General features: G+C 39.4%; 1 protein-coding gene across 1 annotated transcript in view; it reads left to right on the top strand.

Annotated features, from left to right (window-relative positions):
• The first annotated feature begins 5,427 nt into the window (after positions 1–5,427).
• The window catches only part of CEP126 (centrosomal protein 126), a 31,651-nt gene continuing 19,835 nt past the window's right edge, over positions 5,428–17,243 (top strand). Inside the window, exons 1-3 of the mRNA XM_054057028.1 lie at positions 5,428–5,515; positions 6,855–6,960; positions 9,808–10,003. Coding sequence (XP_053913003.1) covers positions 9,896–10,003 — 108 coding nt within the window. The 5' untranslated portion in view covers positions 5,428–5,515; positions 6,855–6,960; positions 9,808–9,895. The remainder of the gene's footprint in view (positions 5,516–6,854; positions 6,961–9,807; positions 10,004–17,243) is intronic.

Consider the following 17,243-nt stretch of genomic DNA (forward strand, 5'->3'; position numbering starts at 1 on the left):
ACCCTAACTATTCTATGATTCTGTGATTCTATAATTCTGTGATCCAAGGGCTGGAGCACCTCTGCTATGAAGATACGCTTAGAGAGTTGGGGTTGTTGAACCTGGAGAAGTCTCCAAGGAGACCTTCGAGCAGCCTTCTGCTACCTGAAGGATGCCTCCAAGAGGACTGGGGAGGGACTTTTTACAAAGGTATGGAGTGATAGGATGAGGAGGAATGGCCTTACATTGCAAGGGTAAAGATTTTGATTAGACATTAAGAAGACGTTCTTCATACTGGGTTTTCATGAACAGGTTGTCCAAGGAAGTTGTGACTACCCCCTTCCTGGAGGTGTTGAAGGCCAGGTTAGATGGGGCCTTGGGCAGCCTGATCTAGTGGGACGTGTCCCTGCCCATGACGGGGGGTTGGAACTGGATGTTCTTTGAGTTACCTTCCAACCCAAACCATTCTATGAGTCTACAATTCTGTTTTCAACATATGCACAAGGTTTGTGCTCCATCTACTGGCTGATTATCATTAATTATTTAATAAAAGCTCTTTATTCATCAGTGTTGTTGATGCAGAGCAAAAAGCAGTCTAGTGCCAGAAATGGGAGAAAAATATTGCCATTTGGTAAAGAGAGGGGAAAGTGTTAAGAATTTAGTCTTGCTTTTAACATCAGAAAGAAACAGTAAAATCTAGTGGTCTATCGAATGATTTGAGTTGGAAGAGACCTTAAAGATCATCCAGTTCCAATCCTCAATTTAACCACGTAGAGCTGAATAATAATTCATTATTGCCATTCCTGGTAATGGGACACAGGATTTTGCTGAATTTGCAGGGCCTCAGGAGAGATACTTGCCAAGCTTGCTCTCGTTGAACTTTTCTTGACCTGTCTGCTGCTTTGTTTTCCTTGGTTTGGCTGTAACAGCAATTTCTTTAATTGATCAGGTGTCTGTGGCTAATTTATTTTGCTTTCGTTTATCTTTTTATGCTATGACTGTTGTTTTATATAGATAGCAGTAACAAGCAGTTGTTCTATGTAGAATGAGATATTTATGACTCTAAGATAATGATGTAGTGTAGGGAAATAGAGGACCGGTATGATCGCGGAGGCCCTGGGAACTAGAGGTGCAGGGTGTGGTGTAGAGGAGTACAGGCAAGGGATGGTAAGACATGGCACAAAGGCTTGGCACTGGAGACCTCACAGCTGTAAACAACTCACCAACAGTCGGTTAAAGAAATGAAGACCTAAAGATGACAAAACTGGCTTTAGGGGTGATAAAGAGAACAAAAGAATAGTATCTAGCATATGTACAAGGCACCATGTATGAGGTATTTTGAGGTATTGTGGAGCTGCAGCTTGATGAAGAGAGACCAAAGATATAAAAGCATGTTAGCAAATATAAAAATGATTCCAAGTGATCCTAAAGGGAATAATAAGAAGAGGGCATTAACACAAATGTTATTGCTCCCGGAGAAGGGACTCCAGATGCTGACAACTTGCTGTAACACCCCAGCACCACCAGAACATTTTAATTATGCTGACAAAATACCCTCTTGACTTTATATAAGGTGTGCTTAGGTTTTACCCATAAGTAAGGTCTGGTGTGTAACTACTGGTGGGTATCACAGGCAGCCCTCCATGAGTCCATATGACGACATTGTAAGAGTCAATCTTTTTGAAGCCCTTACAGCAATTTAGGGCTCTCCTTCTGTGTTTGGCATGCAATAATCAAAGAAAGTGAGGGAATAAAGTTCATGTGCATTCCTATGGTCCTGCTAAGTATCTCACTTAAAGAGAAAAATTATATATGGGCAACATCTGTAGATATTTTTAAGGATATAAGATGTGTTTCCTGTTTGCCCACGAAGGGGATATTGAGTGTGATACCCCATTCCAGCCTTTTCTTGATGTTGCTGCAGTCATTAAGTATACCCTCCTACTCCAATTTTAAAACTACTGTGCACTGATTTGCAAACTTGAGATGGCGATGGCTGAATAATAACTTAGTATGAGAAGTTTCATTTCATAGCATTCCATGTGCACAGAATATATTCTTTTTTTTATCTTTTCATCCAAGGTAAGTATTTAATCCACCTGGGAATGTAGTGTCCATCACTTCACTGTGAAGATAATTTAATAAAACTAACCAGGAAATAGTTTCACCATCTAGTCATACTGGTTTTAACATAAAAATACCTTCTACATAATGTCTGAATATGTGACATTGCTAAATATTTTAAGTTTTCTATTCCAAATTCACTATAAACATTTTGGCAGCTGCTTCAAAACTTGCTGCACTGTTGGATTGTTTATAGTAGACAGAAAAACTGGGTTAAAAAAACACTAGTCAGGAAATTCTTCTGCTAACTCTCCATCTTAAAGCCATACTCTTTTGCCAATGTTACATCTGCGATACGAACCTAAGCTGGTGGCTTAAGGAGACTGGAAGAACAAACATTTGCTTTAACTGTTTTTCCGTATGATGTCAATGTGCATTTGTAAAATTATTTATTTTATGTAATGCACCTGGGTGTCACAATTTACATTCTGTGAGGTCAAGAATTTAATGATTCACTGAATATCGCGAATGCATTTCCTCTACATTTAAAATAAGATCCTTTTTCTCCTTCATGTCTTAATCCAAACCAAATAGTGATCATGATGAGCTTATGGTGAAAAAGACCTCTTGCATCAGCAGTTGGAATTGCCCATTTCCAGTTTTTTTTAATGGCGGTTACTAGGAATGTGTAATAGTGCAGCTAATTCATACTCCAAAATCGTTAAAGAAAAAAAATAAATAAAGACTCTGTCACAGTTTACTCTTTCCTTTTTGGAGTTACACATTGGAGTTACTCCAGGTGCAAAGTTGTAGAATTTCCCACGTGTCTGAATTTAACAACTACAGTTCAACTAAAGGCCTTCTTGAGCAGCTTCTTGAAATATTAACGGGATAAAGATGAATGTGTTTAAATACTAGGATAAGCAAATCTGTTTCCCCTACTGTGATTTTCAGATTTCTTTAGTCAGGCTAAAGATGTAAAATATTCCAGATTTCTGCATGAGATTGTAACATGAGAGAAATAACAGGAATACTAAAAGTTGAGAATGAACTCTAGTTCTACTTTTTCAGTTCTAATTTCTGGTTTGTATAAACAATTAAAGTTCCTGTGAAATTTCAACTTTCCTTGAAGGGGATCTACTGCAAAGCTGGAGAGGGACTTTTTACAAGGGCTTGGAGTGACAGAATGAGGGGGAATGGCTTTAAATTGGAAGGAGGAAGATTTAGAGTAGACATTAGGAAGAAATTCTTGATGATGAGAGTGGTGAGACACTGACACAGGTTGCCTAGGGAAGTGTTGAAGGCCAGGTTGGATGGGACCTTGAACTGCCTGATCTAGTGGGGTGTGTCCCTGCCCATGTCAGGGGTTTGGAAGTGGATGATCTTTAAGGTGCCTTCCAGCCCAAACTATTCTATGATTCTAAGTGTAATAATTTGTCCATAACATTTGGAAATCTCAACCATTTGTTTGAGTATGCAATCATGTATAGATCGTCTTTCAAAATAGTGAAGATTCCTTATGTCTCTCTCTACTATGCTTTGGCTTCCAAGTGGATTAAGTGGATATTCCTGTAAAAGTGTGTACTGGGGAATTAGTTGGCAGTTTTGCTCTTTTTTACTATTGTGTAGTTACAGCTGTTAGACTTTCTAAAATAAAAAGTACCTATTTCATATTATTTTTCTGTTTGTTTTCACAGATGATCAGTTAGTGCTTTGAAAGGATACAAGGGAGAGTCAAGTTGAATATTTCAGTTTGAACTTTTTTCCTGAAAAGCAAAGGAAAAAATAATTAGAATTGATTCAGTTAAGGAGTAACTCTGTTAAGTAGGAGCTTTGCTGCACTATGGCCTCAAGTTGCACCAAAGGAGGTTCAGATTAGCATCAGGAAAAATTTCTTCACCGAAAGGGTTCTCAGGCACTGGCAGAGGCTGCCGAGGGAGGTGGTTGAGTCCCCATCCCTGGAGAGATTTAAAAGATGGGCAGATGAAGTACTTAGGGATATGGTTTAGTAATGGACAGGTATGGTTGGACTTGATGATCTCAAAGGTCTTCTCCGACCAAGCAATTCTATGATTCTACAGTTAAGCAAGATCTATGAAGCAACTGCCAGTGATTAAAGTTCTGGGAAGGTATCTTATTGTGAAACGAAGAACGTATGGCTAAACATTACCACCTTTCTTTCCGCTGGCTAGGAATGGGACGCTACTTACGGTACTAGTAACCTGTTAGATCATGTTTCAAACACTCAGAGGACTTAAAAGATGTGTAGCTTCCAGTTGCAGTGAACCTGGCATGGCTTTAGAAGTTTAACTTGAGGAGGACTACTTTTACAGTATTTCTGTATTCAGAATAGAATGTTTCTAGGGGTGGGGCACCTACCACCACTCTGGGCAACCTGTTCCAGTGTTTCATCACCTTCGTTGTAAAAAATGTTTTCCTTCTATCTAGTCTAAATTGACCCTCTTCTAGCCTAAACCCAGTATTTACATATGACCCACCTACATAGGCACTGTACTAATAAATTTACTGGGTGTATTTCACTCAAGGAGCTTGTTTAAGTTTGTCAGTAAAAGTTGATGGTTTTGTCAGCAGAAAGAAAAATTCCACATAGCTTCATCAAGCTTGTGCCTGCTGAAGGAAAGCTTTGTGATTATGGTTGTTTTTAATTAGAGCCTGCTGTGCTTTCCAGTGAGTAGAAAGACACATTTAACATATTTGGTATTGACAACAGATTCTGTCAATCATAGTTTCACGTTACTGTTTTAATCCCATTTTGTGCTACTGATCTGATAATCTTTCAGGAAGCTTCTCAACAAGTAGAAGCTGATACTAATTCTTACACATTTATAGGTAAAATATATAGTTCCTTTGTGTTATTTTGGAATAACAGCTTTTAAACTGTTACTGTTTCCCCAATAGCTCATGAAAGGAACACACACACACACAAAGCATTTGTGCTTCGCCTTCCTATTGATCTGCCCACTGTTGTACATTTATGTGGTAATGTAATGACTGTGGTGAAAGTCACACTAGCAAAAGAACTGGTTGAGTCTACATGTTAATTCACATATAAGTAAGAATCAAATCTCTGACTGAGGCTAGAAAAAGAAAAGATTATGTTGTGTCTCTTCTTTACCACATACCATCCCTTTTATGTTCAGATGGACCATAAATATCTGGCTGTGCTGAAGTTTATAGAATTTAATTTATGGACAAGCAAGCATTTGTACTAAAATTGCAAATTGATAGTAACAATTATGTTACTAATAGTTTGGTAAATGTTATTAGAAAACAGAGGGATCACCTACTTTGCTTCTTAAATACAGAGCCTTTGAAGAAAGAAGAAAGCAAGAAGCAGAGAAAGAACAAAGATTTAGAAAACAAGTTCTGCAGCAGAGGAAAATTAAACTACAGGAAGTAACTGATAAGTTCCAGCGTGCTCCTCTGCCTTTTTCTCATCACAAGAAAACAGGTTTGTAAGCTAAAATCTATCCATTATTCACAATACAGTGTTTTTCTGTTAACAGAGTGTATTTAAGGCAAGCAGAACAATTAACTTCACTGAAATTAATTGAATTCATATAAGCAAAACTTCACTGACAGATCTGATGCACACAACAAAATTGGGGACAGCGAATTAAAAAAGCAACTTTTTTTTCCCCTAAAAATTGTATTTTAAGGTATTTCATTATATTCTGGTCACAGTAAGTACATCAGCTCCTTGGGATATTGTGACTCCCTGAGTTTTCCCTACTTTTTTCATTGCAGTGTACGTATTATTTACAATACTGTGCTTTCACAGCTGGATGTGAGGTGTTACAAGGCCACCAGAAATTACTAGAATAGTATAATGATTTGCTTTTTGAAGCCTGAATATGAAATATTCAAGAATATGCTTTTTGTTAATCATTAAGTAAAAGCAGTCATAGCATATATTAACGTATTGCATAACTTTTGCTGAATTAGTCAGCTTTTTAAGCTGTTCTCTCGCTGCTGGGAAGCAATGATCCCTTCAGCTCAGTCCTCGCTTTCTTGGAATCAGTGTGGATTGGCAGGAGTTTTTAATAGCATCTGCCAAGTTTGATTTCCAGTCAACTTTCCAGCATTGAAACTCTTAAGATATGGTATACTACTTAGGTATTCTTTAACAGATTTACTCTTCCAACTGCAGTTGTGCCAGCTGTGAGGTAATGTCTCTGACTTCAAGATCAAATGTCATATTGAAATAACAAAATAGAACAGTATTAGTTTAGGGCTTCTTCATAGCTCTACTCACGAGCCAGACTGTGTAGCAATATAATGAATTGCAATCTTTTTTTGTTTTGTTTTCCTTTATAACAATTCTGCCTCTGCCACTTTCTACCCTACTTTTACTTACTTGAAAGAGGCAGCACCTTGCCCCTGTCTGGACTCTTTCCTTCTCCACTGGTTCAATTATTAAGTTATAATTTGGCCTCTATAAAATATCTGCCAGCCACAAGTTTGGCTTAGTGCATGAGTGGAATAATCATGAGGTAGAAACAAAGTTTGTGCTGGAATTTTAACCTCCCACTTTTTCAACAATGCAGTCTAAAAACAAATAGCAAAACTGTTAGATACATGTGTTACTGTAAACACTTAAATAGACTGGGATTTTGTTTCAGAGGAACTAGAGATGCTCCAGCATGTCTAACGATGCTAAACCACTCAGTTTATTTTAACAGTCTGGATTTAGGCTTCCAAACTTCAGAAACTTTACCAAACCATTTATGGTAAAATATTCCTATTGAAAAATACTTTCTCCCTTGTGTTTTTTACTCTAATCCCTCTAGTCCAGACAAAAGTAGCTTTTCAGTTAGAAGAAGCTCTTAAAAGAATTAAAGGATCAGTTTTAACACCAGGACTGTGCTTGCCCAGCAGAAACAAAGCCAACTTCAGGTAAGCATTTCTGTTTACTCTGATGATCAAAGGATGTAAATTGCTTAGTGTATTCAATAAACAGCAGACAATTACTCGTTAAGAAATTGTAGGCCATTTCTCTTGTGGCAAAGAAAGCATTTCTATGAACTGTTCCAATGATATGTTATGATAATCCTTGAGTAGTTTGTGTCCATTTGGTAAAATAACAGAGGAGATGACACAAACCTTTTCCCTTCAGCAGAATTCTGGGAATAGTTGGGGCTAACCTGGTCTCCATACAGTTATAGCCTAACTCAGATTGCCATTGTTATCAAACCATCTGCTGTTCTATGAATTATAAAGTATTCTCTCTAGAGGATTTCTTGTTCTCATCCAGATTTTTTCATTTTGACATTCAAGGATAGTTTAGTTCTTATATTCGTCCCATGATCTTATCTTCTCTCCAGCTGTCATTCCTTTAAAATTTCTCATCCTCCATATGTATCTCAAGCATCCTTATGATTAGTTTGCCTGCAATATCATTTTGTATCATATACAATTTAAATTTCATACTTTTTGCTCTACCCAAGCTCTTTTTCTAAGATAACTTGACTTATCACAGAATGTTTCTCATGCACAGTTTATCTGCCATATTTGATACTCCTTCCTGATTATCTCCTCCCTAAACTCCTATTTCTTTAGCATTTCTGTTCAGAGGCTTATTTTTGTTGCTGCTGCTTTTATTACTATTACTATAATTATTTTTTGCATGCTGTGAATTGTGCAGATGCTCAAAATAGAGATAAATTCTGTCTAAAAGAGGTCTCCCTACTTTTAAGTTTCATTGTGTTCCTCATTATAATGTTAATATTCCGTTCAGTTTCATATCTGCGGCTGATTAATATATATTTACAGGTGATAGACTGGGCAACTGACAACTATTTTGTACCTCTTAGAGCTAAATATTCATGCTGTCTGCTGGTCAACATGCATGTACTGGAGCTACTACACTGGGTTGATGTAATAAAGGAAGATTGCAGCCATAAAAACAAACCAACAAAAAACCTACCTGCTAAATATAACTTGAAATTATGGAAAAAAATTTTAGGTGTTTCTGAATCCTGTCTCAGGGTTCCTGGTCGTTTGTCTTGTTTCACTCATAGGCTCGAACAGCAGCTCAGTTCCTCTTCTCCCTGCCTTTGTTTTATTTTTCATCTTTCTTCAGACTGGTCGTTGTGCCTCAGGATGTCATAATTTTCTCCCGGGAAGTCTTCAAAACACTAACTGTTTCTTACTGTATGACATTTCTGTAGCTCCATATTATATTACTATATTAACAATTCACTGTCCTGTAATAATGATAGCATGTTCTTCTCCTGATTTTCATTTTTATAACTGGATTTCCTAAGGAAATTGAATTCATAAATTTATATTCTTTTACAATTTGTGTGTCCTTATTAACCAAATTTGAGGAAGATAAAAGAATCTCAAAGATAATTATATTGCTATAAGTTTGAAATTCACAAATGGGCAAGGAGTGAATTATTCAAACAAATAACCCCAACATGAATAAGGTTTGAAAGTTGAGTCCACATTGATCTTTACATTGACATTTTAAAAGGGCAACTAGTGATAGGACGAGGGAGAGTGGCTTCAAATTGGAAGGGGAGAGATTTAGATTAGAAATTAGGAAGAAATTCTTCATTATAAGGGTGGTGAGACACTGGCACAGGTTGCCCAGGGAAGTTGTGACTGCTCCCTCCCAGGAGTTGTTGAAGGCCAGGTTGGATGGGGCCTTGAGTAGCCTGATCTGGTGGGAGGTGTTCCTGCCCATTGCAGGGTGGGTGGAACTGGATGATCTTTAAGGTCCCTTCCAACCCAAACCATTCTATGATTCTGTCTTCACCATGACCTTCACTGCAAATAAGGAAGTGTAAAAAGTGGATGGTGGATCATCTTGTCAGGCGAGCTTCTAAATTAAAAGGGAAAAAAAAAGAAAAATAGGGAAATATGTGGAAGCATGATTTTCATATTTGGTTGCATAAAGGTCCACTTTTGCCACGATTTTAGCTAAACACCTTTCTGCACCTTAGCAGAATTTAAGGGATCATGTTGATGCTGTTAATGAACCATTTACGTGAAATGCATCCTGGGAATGTTGGAGAGTGTGTGCATATTGAATGGTCAGATGACCAAATATCAATATTCTGTTGATATCCCAGAATATTTCAGCCTCAGGCAATCACCCAATGGCCCAATCAGAAAAGTCTTCCTATTCATAAGTAGCAGAAGAGAAAATTTTAAATGGAAAGTGTTGGACGGTTTTCAGTAGTGCTAACAACACAGTAGTTCCATCTAAGCATAAAATTGCTTGGCTGAAAAAGACCTTTAAGATTATCCAGTCCAACTGTGCCTGTCCACTGCTAAACTGTATCCTTGAGCACTTTGTCTGACAGTCTATTGAATACTTCCAGGGATGATTACTCAATCGCCTCCCTGGGCAGCCTCTGCCAGTGCCTGAGAACCCTCTTGCTGAAGAAATTTTTCCTGATGTCCAATCTGACCCTCCCCTGGTGCAACTTGAGACCATTCCCTCTCATCCTATTGCCCGTTACTTGGAAGAAGAGACCAATCCCCACGTTGCTACAATCTCCTTTCAGGCAGCTGTAGGTAGTGATAAGGTTTCCTCTCAGTCTCCTTTTCTCCAGCTAAACAACCCCAGTTCTCTTAGCGGCTCAATATATAGCTATAATATAGCTGTTCTTTACTGGCCAAGCATTTATTGATGATTGATTTATTGATTACTTTTGGAAAGGAACATGTTTAAAAGTGTACAGTTGACAGATAGAAATAAGCCAAAGTAATAAGTTATTTGCTTGCATCAAGAACCACAGATGACACTTCATCCTCATCAGCATCTAGAAATGGTTCTTTCCATCAGAAGCAGATTTCAGCAGTGGCTAGCTGGGATAAAATGACACAAGAGGCTGTTAGAACAAACGTGGATAGTAAGCAACTCTTCCAGAAAAATCTGAAAGAAATGCAACAGCTCCTTGAAAAACATCATCTCAGCAAGATGGAGGTATGATATTTTTATGTGATTTATTAAATGATGCTTTTTAACTGTAATAGAAGTTTTCTTCAGAGTGATAAAAATGAAGGAACTTTTAAACATCCTTTTCCAAGTAGACAGTACCTGAGGACATACTGTTCTATGCCTTACCAACAGCTTATTTATAGTAAAATTATACATGTTTTTCGATAAGAAACCAGAGATCACTGAAAACATTTGTAAGAATATTTTCACAAATTCTTCAAAGATATCTGTCTTGTTGTCTCTCTTTCCATGAATATAAGATTTTTGTGTCGGGCTTCTTGGCACTGAAGCACCTAGCCATCAGCCTCTTGCAGTTTGCACTTCAGTTTCTGCTTTTCTGATTGCTGCAGCTCAGCACAAAATGCTATGGCACCACAGTACTCCTCCCACTTGCGCAGCATGGTATGGTGGGAGGTGTCCCTGTCCATGGCAGGGAAGTTGTAACTGGATGATCTTTAAGGTCTCTTCCAACACAAACCATTCTATGATAATTATGATAGGTCAAATGGAGGGAGGAGGATAGTTTCTTTGGTTTTTCCCAATGTGTGATGATTTCTTAGGGATTGAATTCAAGTCTTGTGAGATCTCTTTTTGTCATATTTGGAATAGATGCAAGTGTTCTCGTAACAAGCCTGTTAGCTTTCTGCCTAAACACATTTTTGGACCCCAAAAAAGTTTCACAAGTCACCTCAGAAACACAGTGAAAATCTAGAACAACCGAGCTCCAAAGAGGTTTTTAGTAACTGCACTTTTAAGTGTGATTTTAGGTCTGTTAGTGTTATCTTTGATTTGGAAACATTGTCTTCAGTATTACATTTTTATCATAGAATCATAGAATCACTTGGTTGGAAAAGACCTTTGAGATCATCGAGTCCAGCCATACCTATCCACTACTAAACCATAGCCCCGAGCACTTCATCTACCCATCTATTAAATGCCTTCAGGGATGGGGACACAACCACCTCAATGGGCAGCCCCTTCCAGTGCCCAAGAACCCTTTTAGTGAAGAAATTTTTCCTGATGTCTGGCCTGAACCTCCCGTGGTACAGCTCGAGGCAACTTGAAACCAGAGGATGTAATTTTGGACTCATTCTTGTATTTTATAATATTGACTACTAATATCTGTGCCTGCAGTGTCTGAAATGACTTTGTCACTACAAAGCACCATCCCTTTTTATTGGTGATGGCTAGAGGCATGGGATCATGGGTGGCCATCGACCAAGGGCTTTTCCTTTTAATGCATGCATATGGATAACTTTTGAAAGACTGTATACAGTTCAGATGTATTTTGAGTTCTTTGATATTGATGTTTCCAGGTATGTTCATCTCTGTATCTCGTTTCTTCTGATGGGTATCTTCTGATGAGAATCTTGAGTAGCTAATGGCTAACATGGAAAATGTCACTCAATGGAGTAAATTTCAATGAGATTGAGGAGACAGAAAGTACAGTTTGTGCTGGCAAGGTTGTTGATTAGTGTTCAGTCTTATTTCCAAGCCTGAAAGAAGGAAGAGCAAGTGGCAATTTATATTGAACAGATGATTAAACTGAATTCTAGTTAACCGCTTCCAAACAAAATACAAAAAGGTCTAAGTTGTTGAGTTTTTTTAATACCACATTATGCATTTCATTGGCATAGTGTTTGCAAATCAATCCATAAATGATGATGCTGAATTTGGCAGTAGCTGCTTTAGGGCTCTAGGAGTAGAGTACAACTCTTGTGAGGAGCAGCTGAAGCAGTGGGGATTGTTTAGTCTGGAGAAAAGGAGACTGAGGAGAGACCTTATCGCTCTCTACATCTAGCTAAAAGAAGGTTGTAGCAAGGTGGAGGTTGGTCTCTTCTCCCTGACAGCTAGTGACAGGACAAGGGGAAATGGCCTCAAGATGCATCAGGGGAGATACAGGTTGGCTATTTGGAATTTCTTTACTGAATGCGTTGTCAAGCTTTGAAATAGATTGTCCATGGAGATGGTTGAGTCACCATCTCTGGAGGTGTTTAAAAGAAGAGTGGATGTCATACTTGGGGACATGGTCTAATGGCAGATTTAGCAGGGGTGGATCAATGGCTGGATTTGATGATCTTAAAGGTCTTATTCAACAAAAACCATTCTGTGAATTGGGAAAAAAAATAACCTTTTTGAGAAAAAAAAAATCTTAAAATATTTTTAATATATTGTAAGACAATTATATTGTAGTCTTTTATCACTTTTTTTCTTATCAATTATCGCATTCTAACTGAATTCTAGGGAAAAACTGCTGTGAGTAATGCATGATTTTTTACTTATAGTTTTTTTCTAAATGTTATCATTAGCTTTGGACGCTGCATGTAATATAGGAATTTGTGTTTACAAATCAATGAACTTTCGAAAATGCTTTGGTCCTGTAAAAAATTTCGGGTTTTTTTTCCAGAATCTATTTTTCTGCTACCACTAGGGGTTGCTCATCTTCTTCCCTCTAATAAATAGAGTCCAAACATTTGGACTTTCTTTCTTGAAATTACATGTTTTGGCCTCTGATGAGAAAAATAGTTGAGAAAGCTATTGTCATTGTTCTAAGACCTGTGTTTTGGAATTTTAAATACTTGGATTGCGCTGGTGTGCACGTGCATTGTGACTTCCTGTGATGCAAAATGGCATTATAATACTCTTACTGATAAAATTTATTATTCATAATTATTTAATACTCTTCCTGACATGAATAGGCTTTAGTCATCTTTTTTCTGTCTGTTGTCCAGTTATTCCAGCAGTGCTTACCTTTCTGAAAGTAATGTCAAAGTATTTCACCGTGCACATGCTTTGCAGTCCAACCATCCATTGAGATCCCTTGACCTCTCTTTGTTTCTGTTTTTACAGGCCCAGCAGGATTATGAAGATTCCTAAAATTCTTTTCTTTCCTACAGGGCAATAAAGTTCTGTGTAGCCCTTTGCCAGTAGATTTGGTGCGTTCCCTGCTTTATATCCTTAAAAAATTTACATAGTTTCAGCAACAAGCCAGGGTTTTTAGTGACCCTTCTACCATTCTCCAAAATACTAAATTATTGAGAGCAGTAGATTTTATTTTGTGCAACTGTTACACCTGAGCCAGTAGATCAAATTATTATTTCTTATATGTCCATAAGTATTTTCTGTTTTGAAGAAATTAATATTGTTCATTTCATTTGCAATCAAAGGTTTTGCTGCATAGTCCTTTTGTGGTTTTATTGCAGGCATAAATGAAATCTTTAAGGTGGAGCTGGTAGCATGGTCTGTATCTAAAGCTGCACGCAGCTTTTTACCAAAAGACATTACTCCCATATGCTTATGATTTTTGTAAATTCTAACTGTTCATGTTGAAATTTTCCATTTATCCATTTCTAACCTATTATTTAGGTATGTTCCATAAAATGAATCATGGAATGGTTTGGGTTGGAAGGGATCATAAAGATCATCCAGTTCCAATCTCCCTACCATGCGCAGGGAAACCTCCCACTAGAGCAGGCTGCTCAAGGCCCCATCCAACATGGCCTTGAACACTTCAACAGATGGGACAGCCACAACTTCCCTGGGAAACCTGTGCCAGTGTCTCACAATCCTCCTCGTCAAGAATTTCTTCCTAATGTTTAATCTAAGTCTTCCCCCTTCCAATTCAAAGCCATTCCCCTCATCTTATCACTCCATGTCCTTGTAAAAAGTTCTTCCCCAGCTTACTCGGAGGCCCCTTCAGGTACTGAAAAGGCGCTCTAAGGTTTCTCCAGAGCCTTCTCTTCTCCAGGCTGAACAACCCCAACTCTCTGAACCTGTACTCATGGCAGAGGTGTTCCAGCCCTCTGATCAGAATGGAGAAAGTCTCTGAGAAACAATGAAGTATGTTTTCTAATTGATGTTCCACTGAATGAAAGCGGCAGATACTGCAGGCACATAGATTGGACATAGGCTTACTTTCATGAGTGAGCCGACCTGTATGACTTGTCATCTGTTTGTGTTGCTATGTTTTTGAGGTTGGATTGTGTCTATGAAATGGAGATGTTCCAGGTAATTGATGGAAAAACTGAATTGATTTTTCAAGTGCATTTGTAGTATGACTGGAATGAGTTGAACAAGGGTTCCTTCTGCAAGGTGTGTTGTATCAGTCTAACTCTTCAGAGCATAGGCAAGACTGGCGTGGAAAAAAGGAGTGCCTGTGTACAGAGTCTCTCCCAAATGTCAAGAACTTGTAGAATGCTCAGGGCTAGTTAGTGGGAAAATAGTCTGTTAAGGGGACGGTTTGGCACTGGAATGGAAGTCAGACTTGAATTCAAAGAGGCCATTCAAAGACTTGAAATAGGTTTCTATGGTCACCTTAAATCTAGAAACATTGGCCATTTTTTTACTTGTAACTGTGAATGTTAACATATTCTATATTGATCACTTAAATTTTATGTCAAACTCAAGTGATTTCCCTAATTATTTTCCTAACATTTAATCTAAATCTTCCCCCTTCCGATTCAAAGCCATTCTCCTCATCCTATCACTCCGTGTTCTTGTAAAAAGTCCCACAAGGTCTGGGGGGTTGAGGTTTAATTGGCTTCCAACCAATATGGCAACATACCACTATTTTCCACGTTATTTCACTAATCCAAAATTCCTATGGAAGCATATTGAAATATATCTCCAGACTAAATTATTTTACCCAAGTATTCAAACTTGGTTTGATTGTATAGTCCTCAAGAGTAGGGTTTTTTTTTTATGTAAAATAGTGGTTTATGCCAAGCCTGTGCTGTATAGAATGACATTACAAACTTCATATCTGGCAGTCTCATTGTTCAGTCTTTTGAACTGTCTTGCCTGAGTTCAAGGCCCTGCTTGAACAGGTGACAATAGAGGATTAAAGCTGAAACATTTTCAATACAGAAGAGTTTGTTTCACAAGTAAAGCAGTACATTAATAAGATTTTACTTGAGAATAAGTTAGGTTTCTTATGCAATCAGTACAGCTCCTAGGCCACAGGAACAGGGAAATTGAGAACTGTCATATAATATATACCTGCACCTCCTTTACAAGCATATACTTTTTCCTAAGAATGACCATACATATTAACATGCCTCCGGTTTTGGTTTCACATTCATATCCATATATATATTTATGTATCTATTAGATATGTATATATAGCTCTGCACTAAATTAGTTCTACCATGCTTCATAGCTAGGTTTAAGTGATTTGCTGATTGATGAGAAGCTTGACATGACCCAACAATGTGCTCATAGCCTAGAAGGCCAACCGTATCCTAGACTGCATCAAAAGAAGCGTGGCCAGCAGGTTGAGGGAGGGGATCCTCTGCCTCTGCTCTGCTCTCACAAGACTCCACCTGGAACACTGTGTCCAGTTTTGGAATCCTCAACATAAGAAGGATATGGAGTTGTTGGGATGGGTCTAGAGGAGGGCGACAAGGATGATCCAAGGACAGGAGCCTCAGCTGGAAGGACAAGCTGAGAGAGTTGGTGTTTTTCAGCCTGAAGAAGAGAAGGCTATGGGGAGACCACAGAGCAATCTTCCACTACCTGAATGGGGCTACATGAAAGCAGGGAAGGGACTTTTTACAATGGCATGGAAGGACGGGACAAGGGGGAATGGCTTTAAATTGGAAGGGGAAAGATTTAGATTAGACATTAGGAAGAAATTCTTCATGATATGGGTAGTGAGGCACTGGCAAAGGTTGCCCAGGGAAGTTGTGGCCGCCCCATCCCTGGAAGTGTTGAAGGCCAGGCTGGATGGGGTTTTGAGCGGCCTGGTCTGGTGGGAGGTATCCCTACCCATGGCAGGGTGAGTGGAACTGGATGATCTTTAAGGTCCCTTCCAACCCAAAGCATAATACAGTTCTGTGATTTGTTTTACCAGAACAGAGTAAATTGTTCATAAATGTAACTGAAGGAGAGGAACAGAGGGAAATATAGTAGTATTTGATCATTAGTTTACTGCAGTTATGGTAAGAATAACATCACAGAATCACAGAATCACAAGGTTGGAAAGGACCCATTGGATCATCGAGTCCAACCATTCCTAACACTCCCTAAACCATGTCCCTAAGCACTTCATCCACCCGTTCCTTAAACACCTCCAGGGAAGGCGACTCGACCACCTCCCTGGGCAGCCTGTTCCAGTACCCAATGACTCTTCCTGTGAAGAATTTTTTTCTGATATCCAACCTGAACCTCCCCTGGTGGAGCTTCAGGCCATTCCCTCTAGTCCTGTCCCCTGTCACTTGGGAGAAGAGGCCAGCTCCCTCCTCTCCACAACCTCCTTTCAGGTAGTTGTAGAGAGTAATAAGGTCTCCCCTCAGCCTCCTCTTCTCCAGGCTAAACAACCCCAGCTCTCTCAGCCGCTCCTCATAAGACTTGTTCTCCAGGCCCCTCACCAGCTTTGTTGCTCTTCTCTGGACACGCTCCAGAGCCTCAACATCCTTCTTGTGGTGAGGGGTCCAGAACTGAACACAGTATTCAAGGTGCGGTCTCACCAGTGCTGAGTACAGAGGGAGAATCACCTCCCTGGACCTGCTGGTGACCCCATTTCTGATACAAGCCAAGATGCCGTTGGCCTTCTTGGCCACCTGGGCACACTGCTGGCTCATGTTCAGTCGGCTGTCAACCAGCACCCCCAGGTCCTTCTCTTCCATGCAGCTCTCCAGCCATTCTTCCCCCAGTCTGTAGCGCTGCATAGGGTTGTTGCGCCCCAAGTGCAGGACCCGGCATTTGGCCTTGTTAAACCTCATCCCATTGGTCTCGGCCCAGCAGTCCAGCCTGTTCAGATCCCTTTGCAGAGCCTCCCTACCCTCCAGCAGATCGACACTTCCTCCCAGCTTAGTGTCATCTGCAAACTTGCTAAGGGTGCACTCGATGCCTTCATCCAGGTCATTGATAAAGACATTGAACAGAGCTGGACCCAGTACTGAGCCCTGAGGAACTCCACTTGTAACTGGCCTCCAGCTGGAGTTAACTCCATTGACCACCACTCTCTGGGCCCGGCCATCCAACCAGTTTCAACCCAGGAGAGTGTGCGCCTGTCCAGGCCAGAGGCTGACAGTTTCTGCAGCAGAATGCTGTGAGAAACTGTGTCAAAGGCTTTACTGAAGTCCAAGAAGACTACATCCACAGCCTTTCCCCCATCCAGTAGTTGAGTGATTTTGTCATAGAAGGTGATCAGGTTAGTTTGGCAAGACCTGCCTTTTGTAAACCCATGTTGACTGGGCCTGATCACCCGGTTCTCTTGCATGTG

This window comes from Cuculus canorus, chromosome 1 (assembly GCF_017976375.1).
Source record: "Cuculus canorus isolate bCucCan1 chromosome 1, bCucCan1.pri, whole genome shotgun sequence".
NCBI lineage: Eukaryota > Metazoa > Chordata > Aves > Cuculiformes > Cuculidae > Cuculus > Cuculus canorus.